The sequence below is a fragment of the Pecten maximus genome, chromosome 5 (genome assembly GCF_902652985.1).
Source record: "Pecten maximus chromosome 5, xPecMax1.1, whole genome shotgun sequence".
Lineage (NCBI taxonomy): Eukaryota > Metazoa > Mollusca > Bivalvia > Pectinida > Pectinidae > Pecten > Pecten maximus.
In genome coordinates, this window is record NC_047019.1 from 31,250,625 (window position 1) to 31,264,150 (window position 13,526).

The window sequence follows — 13,526 nt, forward strand, 5'->3', positions numbered from 1 at the left end:
TCCAAGTGAGAAATGTTTTATTGTTTATATATATGAAAATATATTATATATGATAAATCAATTTATTTTCAAAATAAATTCTTCAAAAATATTGTGAATAAGCTAGTCTCGAGATATTTTGCATCCAGTAAGTAAAAGAGAATCATTTCGTTGTAAAAATATGGTGATATTTCTCAATGTAAAATAGTCGATTAAAATAATTAAGTACAAATATTGAGATAAGGAATCTATACTTTCTAGTCTAATCTTTCCCACTGTGTATGTACAGACCATACATACACGTCGGCATGCCCATCATTCAATTCCTAATATTATTAATAATAGGTCTGTAATATACACATTGAGTTACTAAATTGACCCATTCTGTCATCATAGTCTTATCATTTGACCAAGGATCCTGATAATGAAATGTTTAGGAAGCAGTATAACATTATATAAAGGGTGTATATATCTGTATAAATAATAGGTTTATCTGATTAATAAATGAAATAATATATTTACTAAAGCTAAACTTATGCCGAGTTCTATGAGTAGTACATATCATTAAGGTACATTTTGGATGGATTTTACTTTACTTTAAAAAGAAGCTTTCCTTTGGAACCACCAGTAAACTACTATCCGGTTTAATTGACAGAACCTTAAAGAGTAGGTCTGTAAAGTAGTTCTATCAAAGACTTAAACAATAACAAAATACATGTTTCTCCCGAATAATTTAAAGCTGGTAAATGAAAATAAAGCACTTAGGTATGAAGGATTGTTTTGATCTTTGTGAAATAGAGTTTTATCTTTATACTATAATTTGACATCATACATAGTGAGTTAACATAATGCCAAGACTAAGGTATCTTAATCTGGATATATATTTATTGTACTTCAGGATATAATTATCATGTATTCAACAGACAGAAACTTAACAAGAAACAATAAGCCACTGCTCAATGTTCATGTACGTTATATCCATAGTATATGAGTATATTAACTAAATACAATATATATTTTAAAGCTGACATCATTGAAACTGTAAATAATAGCACATTTAATTGAACTTAAAGCATCTTACATCTATCAAAATCTAATAGAATTTATGGTCAAATTGTTTGATTTTTTAACATTAAATTAAGCATCTGGTTTCACAAAATATTTCATGCAAAATTTATAGAGAAAAATATATTTAATTTGTTAACAAGATTTCTTGGTCCTTTTATATGTTAATGATAATGTTGTATTTATGAGTGTAACTAAGATATGTTCACATTTGCTGTTTCCATTAACAAGTCTGCAAGCTTCATACCAAATAAAACCTATTGGTTTAGCTTCAGGTTATCCTTATACAATTATAATAAAAGTTTGTGTATTGTTATCATGATGTGTTAGCACCACAAAACCCTTCCACCTCTCCATAACCATTTCGATTGTTCCCATAACAACAGAACAGCAGTTACAATAAGATATGTACCAAAAACCTGACAAAACACAAATTCAAGTAGACCCTGACCTGAATTAACAAAACTCCAAATCCGAGCAAGCTCCACACTTGAGGAAAATCTTCAGCAGTATATTCCAATTTTTTTTGGATACACAAGATAATGTGTCCATCTTTCATCAACATTAAAATAAGACTTACATCACTTTACACTGAATGAGTGGCTAGCTAGGTGACATGCTATAACCCTCACCTAGCTTTCACTACAAAGTCAATGTTTAATTTTCTAATAATTTCAGTAATATAAGTATCAGGAATTTGTTTACAACTCATCAAACATAACTTGATATTTTGATTAAAAAGTTTTAAAGAAATCATTGAAAAAATGTAGATCTCCAAACAAGATTCAAGTAATGGATATAGCAAAAGCAACATTTTTGTTGCAAAAATAATCAAATCTAAATGTCATTCAGGGAATCACAGCTATATATCATGATTATGAAGCCTACCAAGTATAAAAGAAATCGATCAAAAAAATAGATCTCTGGACAAAAATAATAAAAAAAAAAAATGAAAAGAAACAAGGGGCGATAACTTTGAAATTTTACAGGCAGGTGATCTTCATAGGACGTGACACCAGATAAATAATGCTTTGTAATAAGACATTTAATATTCCATGTATATGAGAGTGTTTTGGAAATCATTTACCCATATGTTAATTTTCATGGAATGTATCTACATATTGAAATAAACTTGTATCAAAATTCAAGTTTTATGCAAACCACAGAAAACAAAATTATATGTCCTACTTATACAAGAAAAGAAATAATATGTTCCAATGCAAGTGCATAGAAACAATAGCTTCTTCCTCAGGTATAATACTAAGGAAAAAACAGACATCACAGATATATTTATAAATGAAAATACATATATATACATAATTATTTATGTATTATATTACATGGAATAATAACATCAATTTTAATAAAAAAAATATAGACACCCAAAGATAATATCACTTACCTGGATCGTATCAAACACGAAAATACACCGGATGAAAACACACGAGGAATGTTGCAAATTATTGGATATGTTTAACAACAAAAACATAAAAATGTATGTTGGGAAAACATCACACCATTGTTTCGATTGACACGATTACCAGAAAAAAGTGTTCCCAACAACCTGTGTATGTTTCATTATCATCATGCCTTTGCACATTTGTAGTCATTGACACATGACAAAAATCACAAAATTCATATAATTAATAATTCACAAATAAAAAAAAAAAAAAAAAAATAATAAAAAAAAACAAAACAATTTCCATGTCCCAACCAAGTCAATAATCACATGGTTGTAGTTATCTATTTTAATTCCTATTTCCGTTTCGAATGATTTAAATATCTATTAATGAAATTTTTCTATCCTGGTTTGGTAGATATTAGGAACCTAGACATTGAGAACCATATACCTGCATGTTCCCATTGACAGAAAAGATTCAAAGTAGCCCAAGAACTTGTCAATTTACTAAGTCGGTGTAGAAAAGTGAAAATAGAAGTCTGGGATTTTATATGATCAATCACATTTCTCAAAGATTCTGTTTAACACATGACCAGCTGCAAATATGCTTGAAAAACATATTTTCATACTACCTTGAAATCTAAAATATCTACATTCTCACTTTTCTCTTTATGACATCTTAATTAATTGTGAATTGACATATGTAATACAAAAAAGTTGTGACATAAAAACTGAAACCATGGAGGTACCAGCTAATCAGAACACCTCTAGGTCTGATCAATGTGTGTGTTGAACACACACATGTGGTGAATGTTAAACTAACAGGGTAGTTATGTGATCAATGAAAACACGAAATCATGTTTAGTCTAGAAGAGGACAACTGGGAAAATAATTATTATCTTAAAAATGCTCCTGGTTTATAACCGAAAAATGGTGTGTGTATATACAACAAATATAAAGAGAATGTGTCTCCAACAGATGTGAACAAATCCCTACATATCCACGACAAACAATAACAATTCAACAACAAGGCACTACTGGTCAACAACGACCACTGTTGTTGGCAAGCACTATAACATGTGAGAGATCATACAAACGTTTTGTAGCAATGAGTAATATTGTACAATGTACATGCAGTAAAATACATTACATATTATAAGAATACATTATATGCATGGCCATAGTTATGAATATAACTGCCTTCTGGAATTGCTTTCAAAGACCAAATTCTTACAGTTAATATGATATTTATCATGTAAACTTATCAGAAATATTTTTATTCAAAGCTAATATAACTATTTACACTGTATGTAGGGCTTATCATCAAATCAAAGTCTGTTGTGATCTTGCTTTATACAAAGTTATTATTTTCCAAAGCCAATCCATTTCATAAAATCTTACAAAATTGTTAACAAATCACAGATGTAACAGTTGAGGAAAATAAAGAAACAAAAACTACCGGTATCAAAGGTCTGTGATATGGTGATAGTACTTGTACCAGTAGGTGTATTTCATAGGGCAATTTACCATACATTTGAAATTCACATATCACAAACATTTTTATAGGTATCTATAACCCAATCCACTGTGTACCGAACACACCAATCATTTTTATAGGTATTTATAATCCACTGTGTACCGAACACACCAAACATTTTTAGATTTGATGGTAATCTGTAAGTAATGGTCATATTGCATATTACTTGATCATGTCTGATTATTTGAAAAAAAACCAGACATGAATTAAGGAATTTTCAGTTCTACATGTACATAAAGAATATCTGTATTCATATATTATAGAATTCATTGATTGTGTCCGAAACATTTTGATTGATATTAGAGCAGACTATCACTCATGGAATGCTACAGCAGTGAGATTATTAAGTTCTTCAACTGTTCACTATTGCTGCAGGAGCATATGGTTATACATTTACAGTTACAAATGTATATTATTGAAAACAACAATGCTCCAATGTAATCAGGACTGGCAAATATCTGGAATTTTTGATTTCCAATCATATACTATAATATCATTAAAGTTTACTTATAATCTTAACTGTGTGACCAATGGAATCTATCTAATTTTGAGACAACTTACTTTGTCGGGTCCAACAAAGGAAATAACCCTGTTCTTTACTTAATTCTAAATGAATTCAAGAAATTCTAATACTTATGTTTTACACATTTACAATTAATTCTTCACTAGTCCTCAAATAATAGCCCCCCAGTTCAAGTTGTAGTCCATATACCAAAATCTCTATAAAATAAAGAAAAAAATAAAATTGTCTGTCATCTTTCTCCTTTTTATCAAAACATTACAAGGAGTTTTCAATCAATCATGCATTACATAATGCACACATAGGCTTTAATTGGACATTTTACTGAAAAAGTTTTCATTTCATCAATATTATGATAATAATCTCCACAATGTGTGAAAGGTTACTAAAGTATATACATATTAAAGGTAAACATGATTAATAGCCCCTGTACGTTTCTATCTAATGTTCCTTTTCAGATAATAAAAAACTTATCCTGACCATTCAAATAGTTTGTAACCATGTTAATGTGGATAAGAAAATCTCAGACTATGCCACTCAAATACATTATTTCCTAAACAAGGTAGAAATTGGCACTGAAGTAAAATACCTTAAAAGCCATTAAAGTCAAAATGAATGCATACTATTTCAACTAAGACCTGCTTCATATTACTGCCAATTGCTGTACATACATTCTGCCATTTGTTTTGTAAGTATACATCTTTGGGAATTAGATGGAATGTAAGTATTTGGTAAATTTTCAGAAGCATATTGTAGGAATGTCCACAGTTTAGCTAACAAATAACTATATACATGTAAATGATACATCCATACTTTGCTGCATATTTTGTATCAGTCAACTGGTTTGGTTAAAGCTCGGTTTTGGCAGTTGTGTTGTTGTAAAAGTCTTGATTTTGGTACATGTTTTCCTCCGGGTCTTCCTCTGAAAAAAGTAGCACCATAGTAATTAGTATTTATATATCACCATCAATCAGAAAAGTGGTTATACAGAAGGTAACTATAATATATATACTGTATACTACCATGTAATAGGGCCGATTCTACTGATCCTAATAAATAACTTTAGGATGAGGAAGTTAAAAATCCTTGGGTCATTTATTTTCATTAAATAGTGATCGACTTCTCTTTTAAAAGGAAATAATGTATTTGCACTATCATACAATTTGGTTTATACATTCTACGGGCAAATTTCACATTCAGTACTAATATAATATCAAATCATATAATAACAAATAAAATATCTATTAAAACAGATCTCTATCAATGAAGGTCTTCTAATAAAGAATGTTTTAATCAAGGATATGATATTATGGATATGTTTAACTTCTTACCATATGCCTTGTTCACATAGAGGTCATCGTCATCATTATTCTGCAGCCTAGCTCTCTTTCTTTCAATAAGGTCCTTGGCACAGTCATGGATAAACACATATTGTTGCTATAAAGAAACAAGCACACCTGTACATGTTTGAAGGGTGCTTACTTGGCCCCGCAAAAATTAATGAATCATTTTTTTATCAGAAGCCCTACAATTTTGTTTTCCTGGCAAGGGAAGCGACTCTGGTCACTACACTACTTTTTCTAGAGGGTTAAACCAGCTTGATATTAATACACAAAGTATTATGTAAGTAATGAAATATACTAAAACCAAACAAGGATGGTCCATGGCCATTTCTTTAAAGAAGTCAGTTGACATGTAATCCAAAAACTGTGAAACTTATAATCCCATCACTGCCACCAATTGCAACATGGTAAAACAACCCCACTACAAACAAATAATTCACTTATTGTAGATATATTCTATGTAAGTTAATGTTACAGAAGGACAGGATGAAATAGAGGTAAAGTGGAAGACAAAGCATCTGTTACAGGGTATATGTCAGGATGACAATATATTTACTGTTTATAATTAAAGAAAGCTTGGATCTCCTGATGGTGTATAGCACATGTGATAGCAGGTTAGTTATACTGTACCTCTGTCTGGACCATAAACACCCTGTAGTTCCTCATTGACAGAACCAGGTCGAAAATGTCTAACTCCTCACTGAAATCATGTTCATCAATGAACTGGATAAGTTGATCCAAGGACATGTACGTTCCTGTACGACCAACTCCGGCACTGAAACACCAGTTCATTCTCACAATCAACACACAAGTTTCATAATGTTTATGTACTATTACTATGTGTTGTTTATCAAAAGGTCAAACATTTCCTGTCGTAATTGTACAAAGCTGAATACAGGTAATACGTGTACAATTCACATCCATGTGATATACTAAGCATATACAGTACATTGGGATCCAGGTATTCATATCATCTGATAGACAGTTTGTCAGTATGATCATGTCAGGGTATTATAATGTCATATATCACTGCAAAATTGAAATCTTCTTTTAACAAGAGCTGTTGGAAAACAGCATAGCTCGTCTTGCAAACGTTTGTCAATAAATAATTAAAATATATTAATTAGTATGGTTTCGCAAATTGCATTAATAATATCTATATTGTTTACTTGATCAGATTGTGTTTTGTGAATTCATGCAATTTTCAAAACCATACCAATTTACATATATATAAATTATTTATTGAAAAACACTCAGGAGACAAGCTATGCTGTTGTAGATTGAATGAATTTTGAACCTATTTCTTCATTTTTTTGATAAAATAGAGAGTTGTCTCCCTTGAAAAATGTGGACCGGTATAAAGGGGATAGTTTAAATCCAGAGGGACTCTATTGCCAATTATCAGCACCCTAGTACAATTATAAAGTGATGTATTAATACCTTTCAACACTTGCACCTAAAACTTAACTCAGAAATGTTCTAAGTCCAAAAAATGTCAAAAATCTGTTTTTTTCCCAAAAAATCTTTTAGTTTAACTCCGACAGGGGATAGTTTAACCCTCACAATGACCATATTATCATGAATCATTATGCCTTTCAACACTTGCACCAAAAACTTAACATTTGAAAAACCAATGCCGACGCTGGAGTGACAACATAAGCTCTTACTCTTCTATGAGGAGACGAGCTAAAAATGTGGATGTGGAGCTGTGGGTATTTCTGGCTAGGCAATTAGGTGACAAAGATCGCGAGTTTGAGGCGCAGTCAGGGCACGAGTCATAAAGTTGTCTTCCTTCATCATTGGTATTATTAGGTTACGTCATATATAATGCATTATCATGCATGGTACATGAATATTTCACCAGTTTAGAGAGGGTTAGGTTTGGAGGAGTGATTCATTTTGACCGGTCTAGATCCAGGGATAATATTGTTTTTTTTTTTTATATCTTTGAAGAAGAGTTAGTAGTATGGAAGTCAATGAATTCATAAAATGCAGAATCTATTGAATTAGAAATTAAGTAAGCTCTTATACTGATTTCAAACATATGCCATGTATCATTTCACTTATCATTTTACAATGCTGTCTTTGGTACTGAACTGCATCCAACCTAACAGTCTATCAATCGATAAGAAGTATTTATTTCATTGAAAACTTGAATGGTTTTACACATAAAAATAAGAAAATAAAATTCAAATATAAACCAGTTCCTGATGATGGTATTCAGAACATCAATATTGCATTTTGGTATTTGCCCTTTGCTTAAACATCCTGTAATGGACCTCATGTAAATTAGCTGTGAAGCGTGAGCTTTCTAGCTCTACTTGTTTTGTTATGGTAAACAGGTTGTACCACTCCAATGATGCATGTTAATTTGGCTTCCTCTAGACCGTTTTGATATCATTACACAATTAAATCATAATGTTCCATAGTCTTAAGTGTTTGATACCAATTTAACTACACACGTTTACCCACAGATAAAAGTTACGACAACAATTGCCACAGGTGTTGATTTCAAGGTCAGTTGGTCAGGCACCTATGTCAGTAATTTTAGGTATATTTATTTTATTTAACTTTGTCACAAATTCAGAGGGAGCTGTATTGGAAAGTTTATTACTATAATAAAGAAGGATCCATTCTGAACATGACTATTTTGATTGGTATCAAGAGGTGATCGATATTGGGAAGTTAATGCAGTCTGTATATGTATACGTGTATGGTTTACTGTGACCTCTTCCTCAGACATACTGATATTCAATTTCAGGTTGTTGGACCCATATCTATTTCATAGTAGCTACAAATCAAGTTGTAGGTGCCAAGGCCTGATCTAAAAAGCGTTTTCTGACAAAGATTTTTTTACATATGTCTGTCAATGAAAGTATCTTAACTTTACATGTTCAAATCAATACAACTGTGAAAATCTATCTAACCTGCAGTGTATGATCATTGGGCCCTTCTTGTCTGGAGGTTGAATGTGTGCCCGCACATTTTGTATGAAGTCAATCATCACATCATTTTGAACATTAGCAGAGAAGTCCTTCCAATTTAAAAAGTGGAAATGCTTCAGAGTTCGTGTCTGATCTCCCTGTAAAAATCAGTGATGTAATTTTAGAATAAATCATAAAAAACCAACGGCCATGTTTAGCAAAGTACCTGCAATGACAGAATTAAGTAAGATTCATAAAACAATCAGAAGCTTAAATAATAAAGAATAGCATTATTCCCTCAATCAGCTGTCAAATAATAACCCTAGATAAATAATTTGTTATCAACTTCATGGTAATAGATATGAATTCTAATATTTTTGTGTCAGTAGATCGTTTTCCTATTTCACTGTTTCGTGTATTTAAACTGAAATCTTGCCAAATAGCGAAAGGCTCATAAGTGGACACCAGCCTGATATACATGTATGTACATATAGTTTTGTAAGGATCAGTTGAATGATTTGTAGCTCAGAAAAGTTCCTCAGATACACTAGCAGACACTATAAAAGGGATAGTTTATAGCAATTTGTCTACACTAATGGCAAAATAAGTCTCCCCAAATTCATCTGACTTTATAATCACAGCTAATTACTATATAAAGGCTAAACATCCAGAATGACATGCAGTGTATTTAGAACTCAATTCAGAATTTTTGAAATAAAACTTTTAATTAGAACTGTATATTTCTCCGACTTAGTGTTAGTTTGTAAGTGACTTTGTAACTTACCTGTGTGAGTTTGAAGATTCTAAAATCATAGGTATTGACAGTTGAGCATGAGGTGATCTCCACCACGATGTCACCATACTGCTTTGGTTCATTACGCTCTGTAGGCCAATACTGTTCACACTTGATCTATGTTAACAAACATCACAATGTCATGTCTAAACAACATAGGAGATAAAAGTTTGACCATACGTACAATCTATCCAGATCAGAGACATCAAATTAAATAAGAGGTCTAATGGGTATGTATTGCTCACCTGCCATTAATCAGAAAGAGGGTTTAAAGTGAAACATCTTTGACTTCAGTGACCTCGAAAAAATTACATTAAAGCTGACAGTGCAATTTAAAAAGCATCAAATTGAAATAAAAAAAAAAAATACCTGTACAGATTTCCAAAAATCGTTTCCGAGACAATCCCCAGTTATGGTAGTGTCGTATCTAAGGACGGGCAGACATTTTTCTTTTTTGTTATGCGTGGATACAACCAAGCCGCCGCTGCTATAAAAAGATCGTGCTTCGTCACACTCGCATTCACTCTAACCTCAGGTGTTCACGGTGACACACCTGTATCTTCTACACTATATCTGTACACCACGTGACCTACAACTGTATTCGCGAACGACACCAAACAGAAGCACTTACCTGTAACTTGAGCAGAAAGATTGTCAGTGTCTCTCAATTATCTTTCAAATCTTGTTGAAAATAAAGTCTCCAAATAAATGCTTGAAAATGCATAACGAATTAATCCCAAATACTCTATCCATCTTCTCACGTGTTTTTCGTGGGTGCAGCCATTTTCATAACAAGTAAACAGTCCGAGGAGTTCCGATTTTTACTCGTATCCTACACTAGCACTCCTCGGATGTTTTCCTATTGTCTACACTACACTAGGGCTGTTGTGCGGTTTTATCACGTTTTAATTGCGTTATGGCACGTGCACAAATAATACATTTGTACGAAGACACGGGAAATATTTCGATGGAAACTATGGATATAATGATGCAACAGTTGTAAAGTTGTTCTTGCTGCATATCCCACTGGAAAGACTCAGGTAGGAGTTTACTCATATTTACTCTGTTTATAATTTCATTAGGTACATGTTTTGTTGGGGCCCAAATAGTTTGTGTTGTCAATACTTTCTTTTCTTTCTTTTATTGTAAAATAAAATATATATGTACATGTATATATATAAAGTTACCTCTTCAAATTCCATATTCAAGTTCCGTAATGTGAACAAAAACTCATTTGCGTTTGTATTGAGAACGTAAACTATGTATAATGGAGAGATGTGTCGCTATGCGCGTGTATCGATCGACTGATACTTGTCTCAATGAACGCACACGCTTTTATAGCGGCTCGTATCTACGCATTACAAAAAACAAAAATGTCTGCCCGTCCTTAGATACGACACAACCATAATTGGGGGATGTCTCGGAAACGATTTTTGGAAATCTGTACAGGTATTTTTTTTTTTAATCTCAATTGGATGCTTTTTAACTTGCACTGTCAGCTTTAAGGTCATTTATCTAAATATCAATGGCCTAGGTTGGCAGCCATTCATTCCAGAATATCACTGGCTAAATGTTATCACTCTAAGCATTTGGAGTTTTTGAGAAGAATTTTGAAAAAAAATTGACCCCTGTGACCCTGGATATAAGTCAAGGCCATTCATTTACATAAATCAGATAACCCTTCATGCCTCTTGATTATCAAGAAGTCGTATGAATAAAAAAGTTGACAATGAATGGACATGGATGCTACACCGCGACATAAGCTCACTGAAGGGCCAGGAGCTAAAACCAGTCATTATATAAAGGCAGGTTAGGTTGTATAATATTTGTAAACGGGCAAAACAGAAGCACCTTAATTAGTCCTCACTTCAAGCTCCTTTGCAAAATCATTCAAACAAAATACATTTTTAAACACAATATTCCACAAAGATCTATTTGACAGACTGACAGATTTTAACACTTAAATCTACCCAAAGTAATACTGTATGATGTAGCCTGTATTTCACATTAAAACAACTTATATCATTTAGAATCATAATAAGTACCCTTCCATCCTCTTTACAAAGGGTCAACATGACACAGATGGCTACTTGCTGTTCCCAGATCATGCGCCAGAAATCATCAATAGTGCCTGGTATCGGGCCCTGGGATGCTATGTATTCTCGTGGAGAGTTGTAACCCTGGAAAATTTCAACAGATTTGTGAATCTATACTGTAATATAACAAAGAGAAACTTAATTTGGAAGGACAGAAAAGGACGGAGACGGAAACAGCTGAGATTTCCATACTTACTGAACATATACCTATTTCGAAGAGATACTCATTTTGTATTCCTTAATTAAGACATCGATTTATTCATTAGATAGTTAACCTTTAAACTTATTATTCCTTGACATTTTAAAAAATAAAATAAATCTACATGAAAAAATTAACTATTTACAAACCAACATAACTTACAGGTATGTAATTAGCATTGATGAAGTCTGTGGTTGGGTCCTCTGGATCTGCAGGATTCAGTTTCACTCGACTGTGGTCAACTACAGGTAGAAACAAACTCATACAGTCAACATTGTATTAAACATGTAAAACATAAGTCAGGAAAAAATATGACAGAGCTATACTAGTTAAGTGACAAAATGTTTGTACAGTACATACCCTGATAATGTAAATAACTTCAGAATGTAGATACTAATGAATTTGTACAGTGCTTATCCTGATAATGTAAATAACTTCAGAATGTATAGATACTAATTAACTTGACATAATGTATAGAACATATCCTGATAATTAATGTAAATGATTTCAGACTGTAGATATTAATGTACATGTATTTGTATAGTACATGTACATATCCTGACGATGTAGATGATTCCCAGACTGTAGATATTAATGTACAGGTATTTGTATAGTACATATCATGATAATGTAAATGACTGCAGACTGTAGATATTAATGTACATGTATTTGTATAGTACATATCCTGACGATGTAGATGATTCCCAGACTGTAGATATTAATGTACATGTATTTGTATAGTACATATCCTGACGATGTAGATGATTCCCAGACTGTAGATATTAATGTATTGTACATACAAGATAAGGATGAGTAGACAGGATAAGGGCGTCGATTCAGTAAACTGACTGCGACAAAGTTGAACACTTACATGGTAGGATGTTTACATATCTGTTCTTAAGTTTGTTTTCATCCTCGTTAGCAGCATTACATGGATGTTTGGCACTCAACTCCTTAAGGTCCTGATAAATACAAACAAAACTGTCACCAAGTGGTACCTTCAATTAACAACATTCAACCTCTACAACACAATTAGCACCTGGAAGACAAACAGAATCAAAGCATTTTTCACCCGGGAACAAAAAGATATGGATGAAAATAAGAGGGAGGGGGTATCATTCAAAATGAATATTGAATAATACATAATATCCAATCAAAGACTGAGAAATATAGCTTTTAATAGATACATTTCAAATGATGATATTTCTATATTTACTTCAATAAATGAATGTAAAACAGAAAATAGATGCTGCATAACTGCGACAGCATAATTAAGTGTATTAATCAGAAATTATCCATTTTTTATCTAAGGCCTGGTAACTAATGTATATAACCTTGACCCTTAACTTTCATCTTCGATCTTGTGCCTTTAGTTAATTGATCCATAGTTACAGTTTCCAATTGCTATAACCAACAGTTTCTATAAACTGCTGCATTTTTAATGTTTTGTTCACTGAACATTTAGAAAAGATTGAACTTAATTAATGTTTTTAAATATAGAATACAATCTGACCGTAATGTAAATTTGGTATTTCATGTATTTATAAAAACAGTTTACAAAATGTATTAATTTAAAAGTTAATCTAATGCATTGTTTCAGAAGCAGGTGATTGGGTGATACAGTGGTAGTGCACTTGCCTGTCCTCCCTTGCACACTTCCATTTGGACCAA

At 32.1% G+C, this 13,526-nt stretch overlaps 1 protein-coding gene across 1 annotated transcript in view; it reads right to left on the minus strand.

Moving 5' to 3' along the window:
* The window catches only part of LOC117327797 (platelet binding protein GspB-like), a gene marked incomplete in the record, with an annotated part of 631,084 nt that continues 617,558 nt past the window's right edge, over nucleotides 1-13,526 (minus strand). The window contains 8 exon segments of the mRNA XM_033884978.1: nucleotides 1-5,422; nucleotides 5,832-5,937; nucleotides 6,474-6,618; nucleotides 8,771-8,925; nucleotides 9,552-9,677; nucleotides 11,606-11,740; nucleotides 12,018-12,097; nucleotides 12,727-12,817. Coding sequence (XP_033740869.1) covers nucleotides 5,349-5,422; nucleotides 5,832-5,937; nucleotides 6,474-6,618; nucleotides 8,771-8,925; nucleotides 9,552-9,677; nucleotides 11,606-11,740; nucleotides 12,018-12,097; nucleotides 12,727-12,817 — 912 coding nt within the window.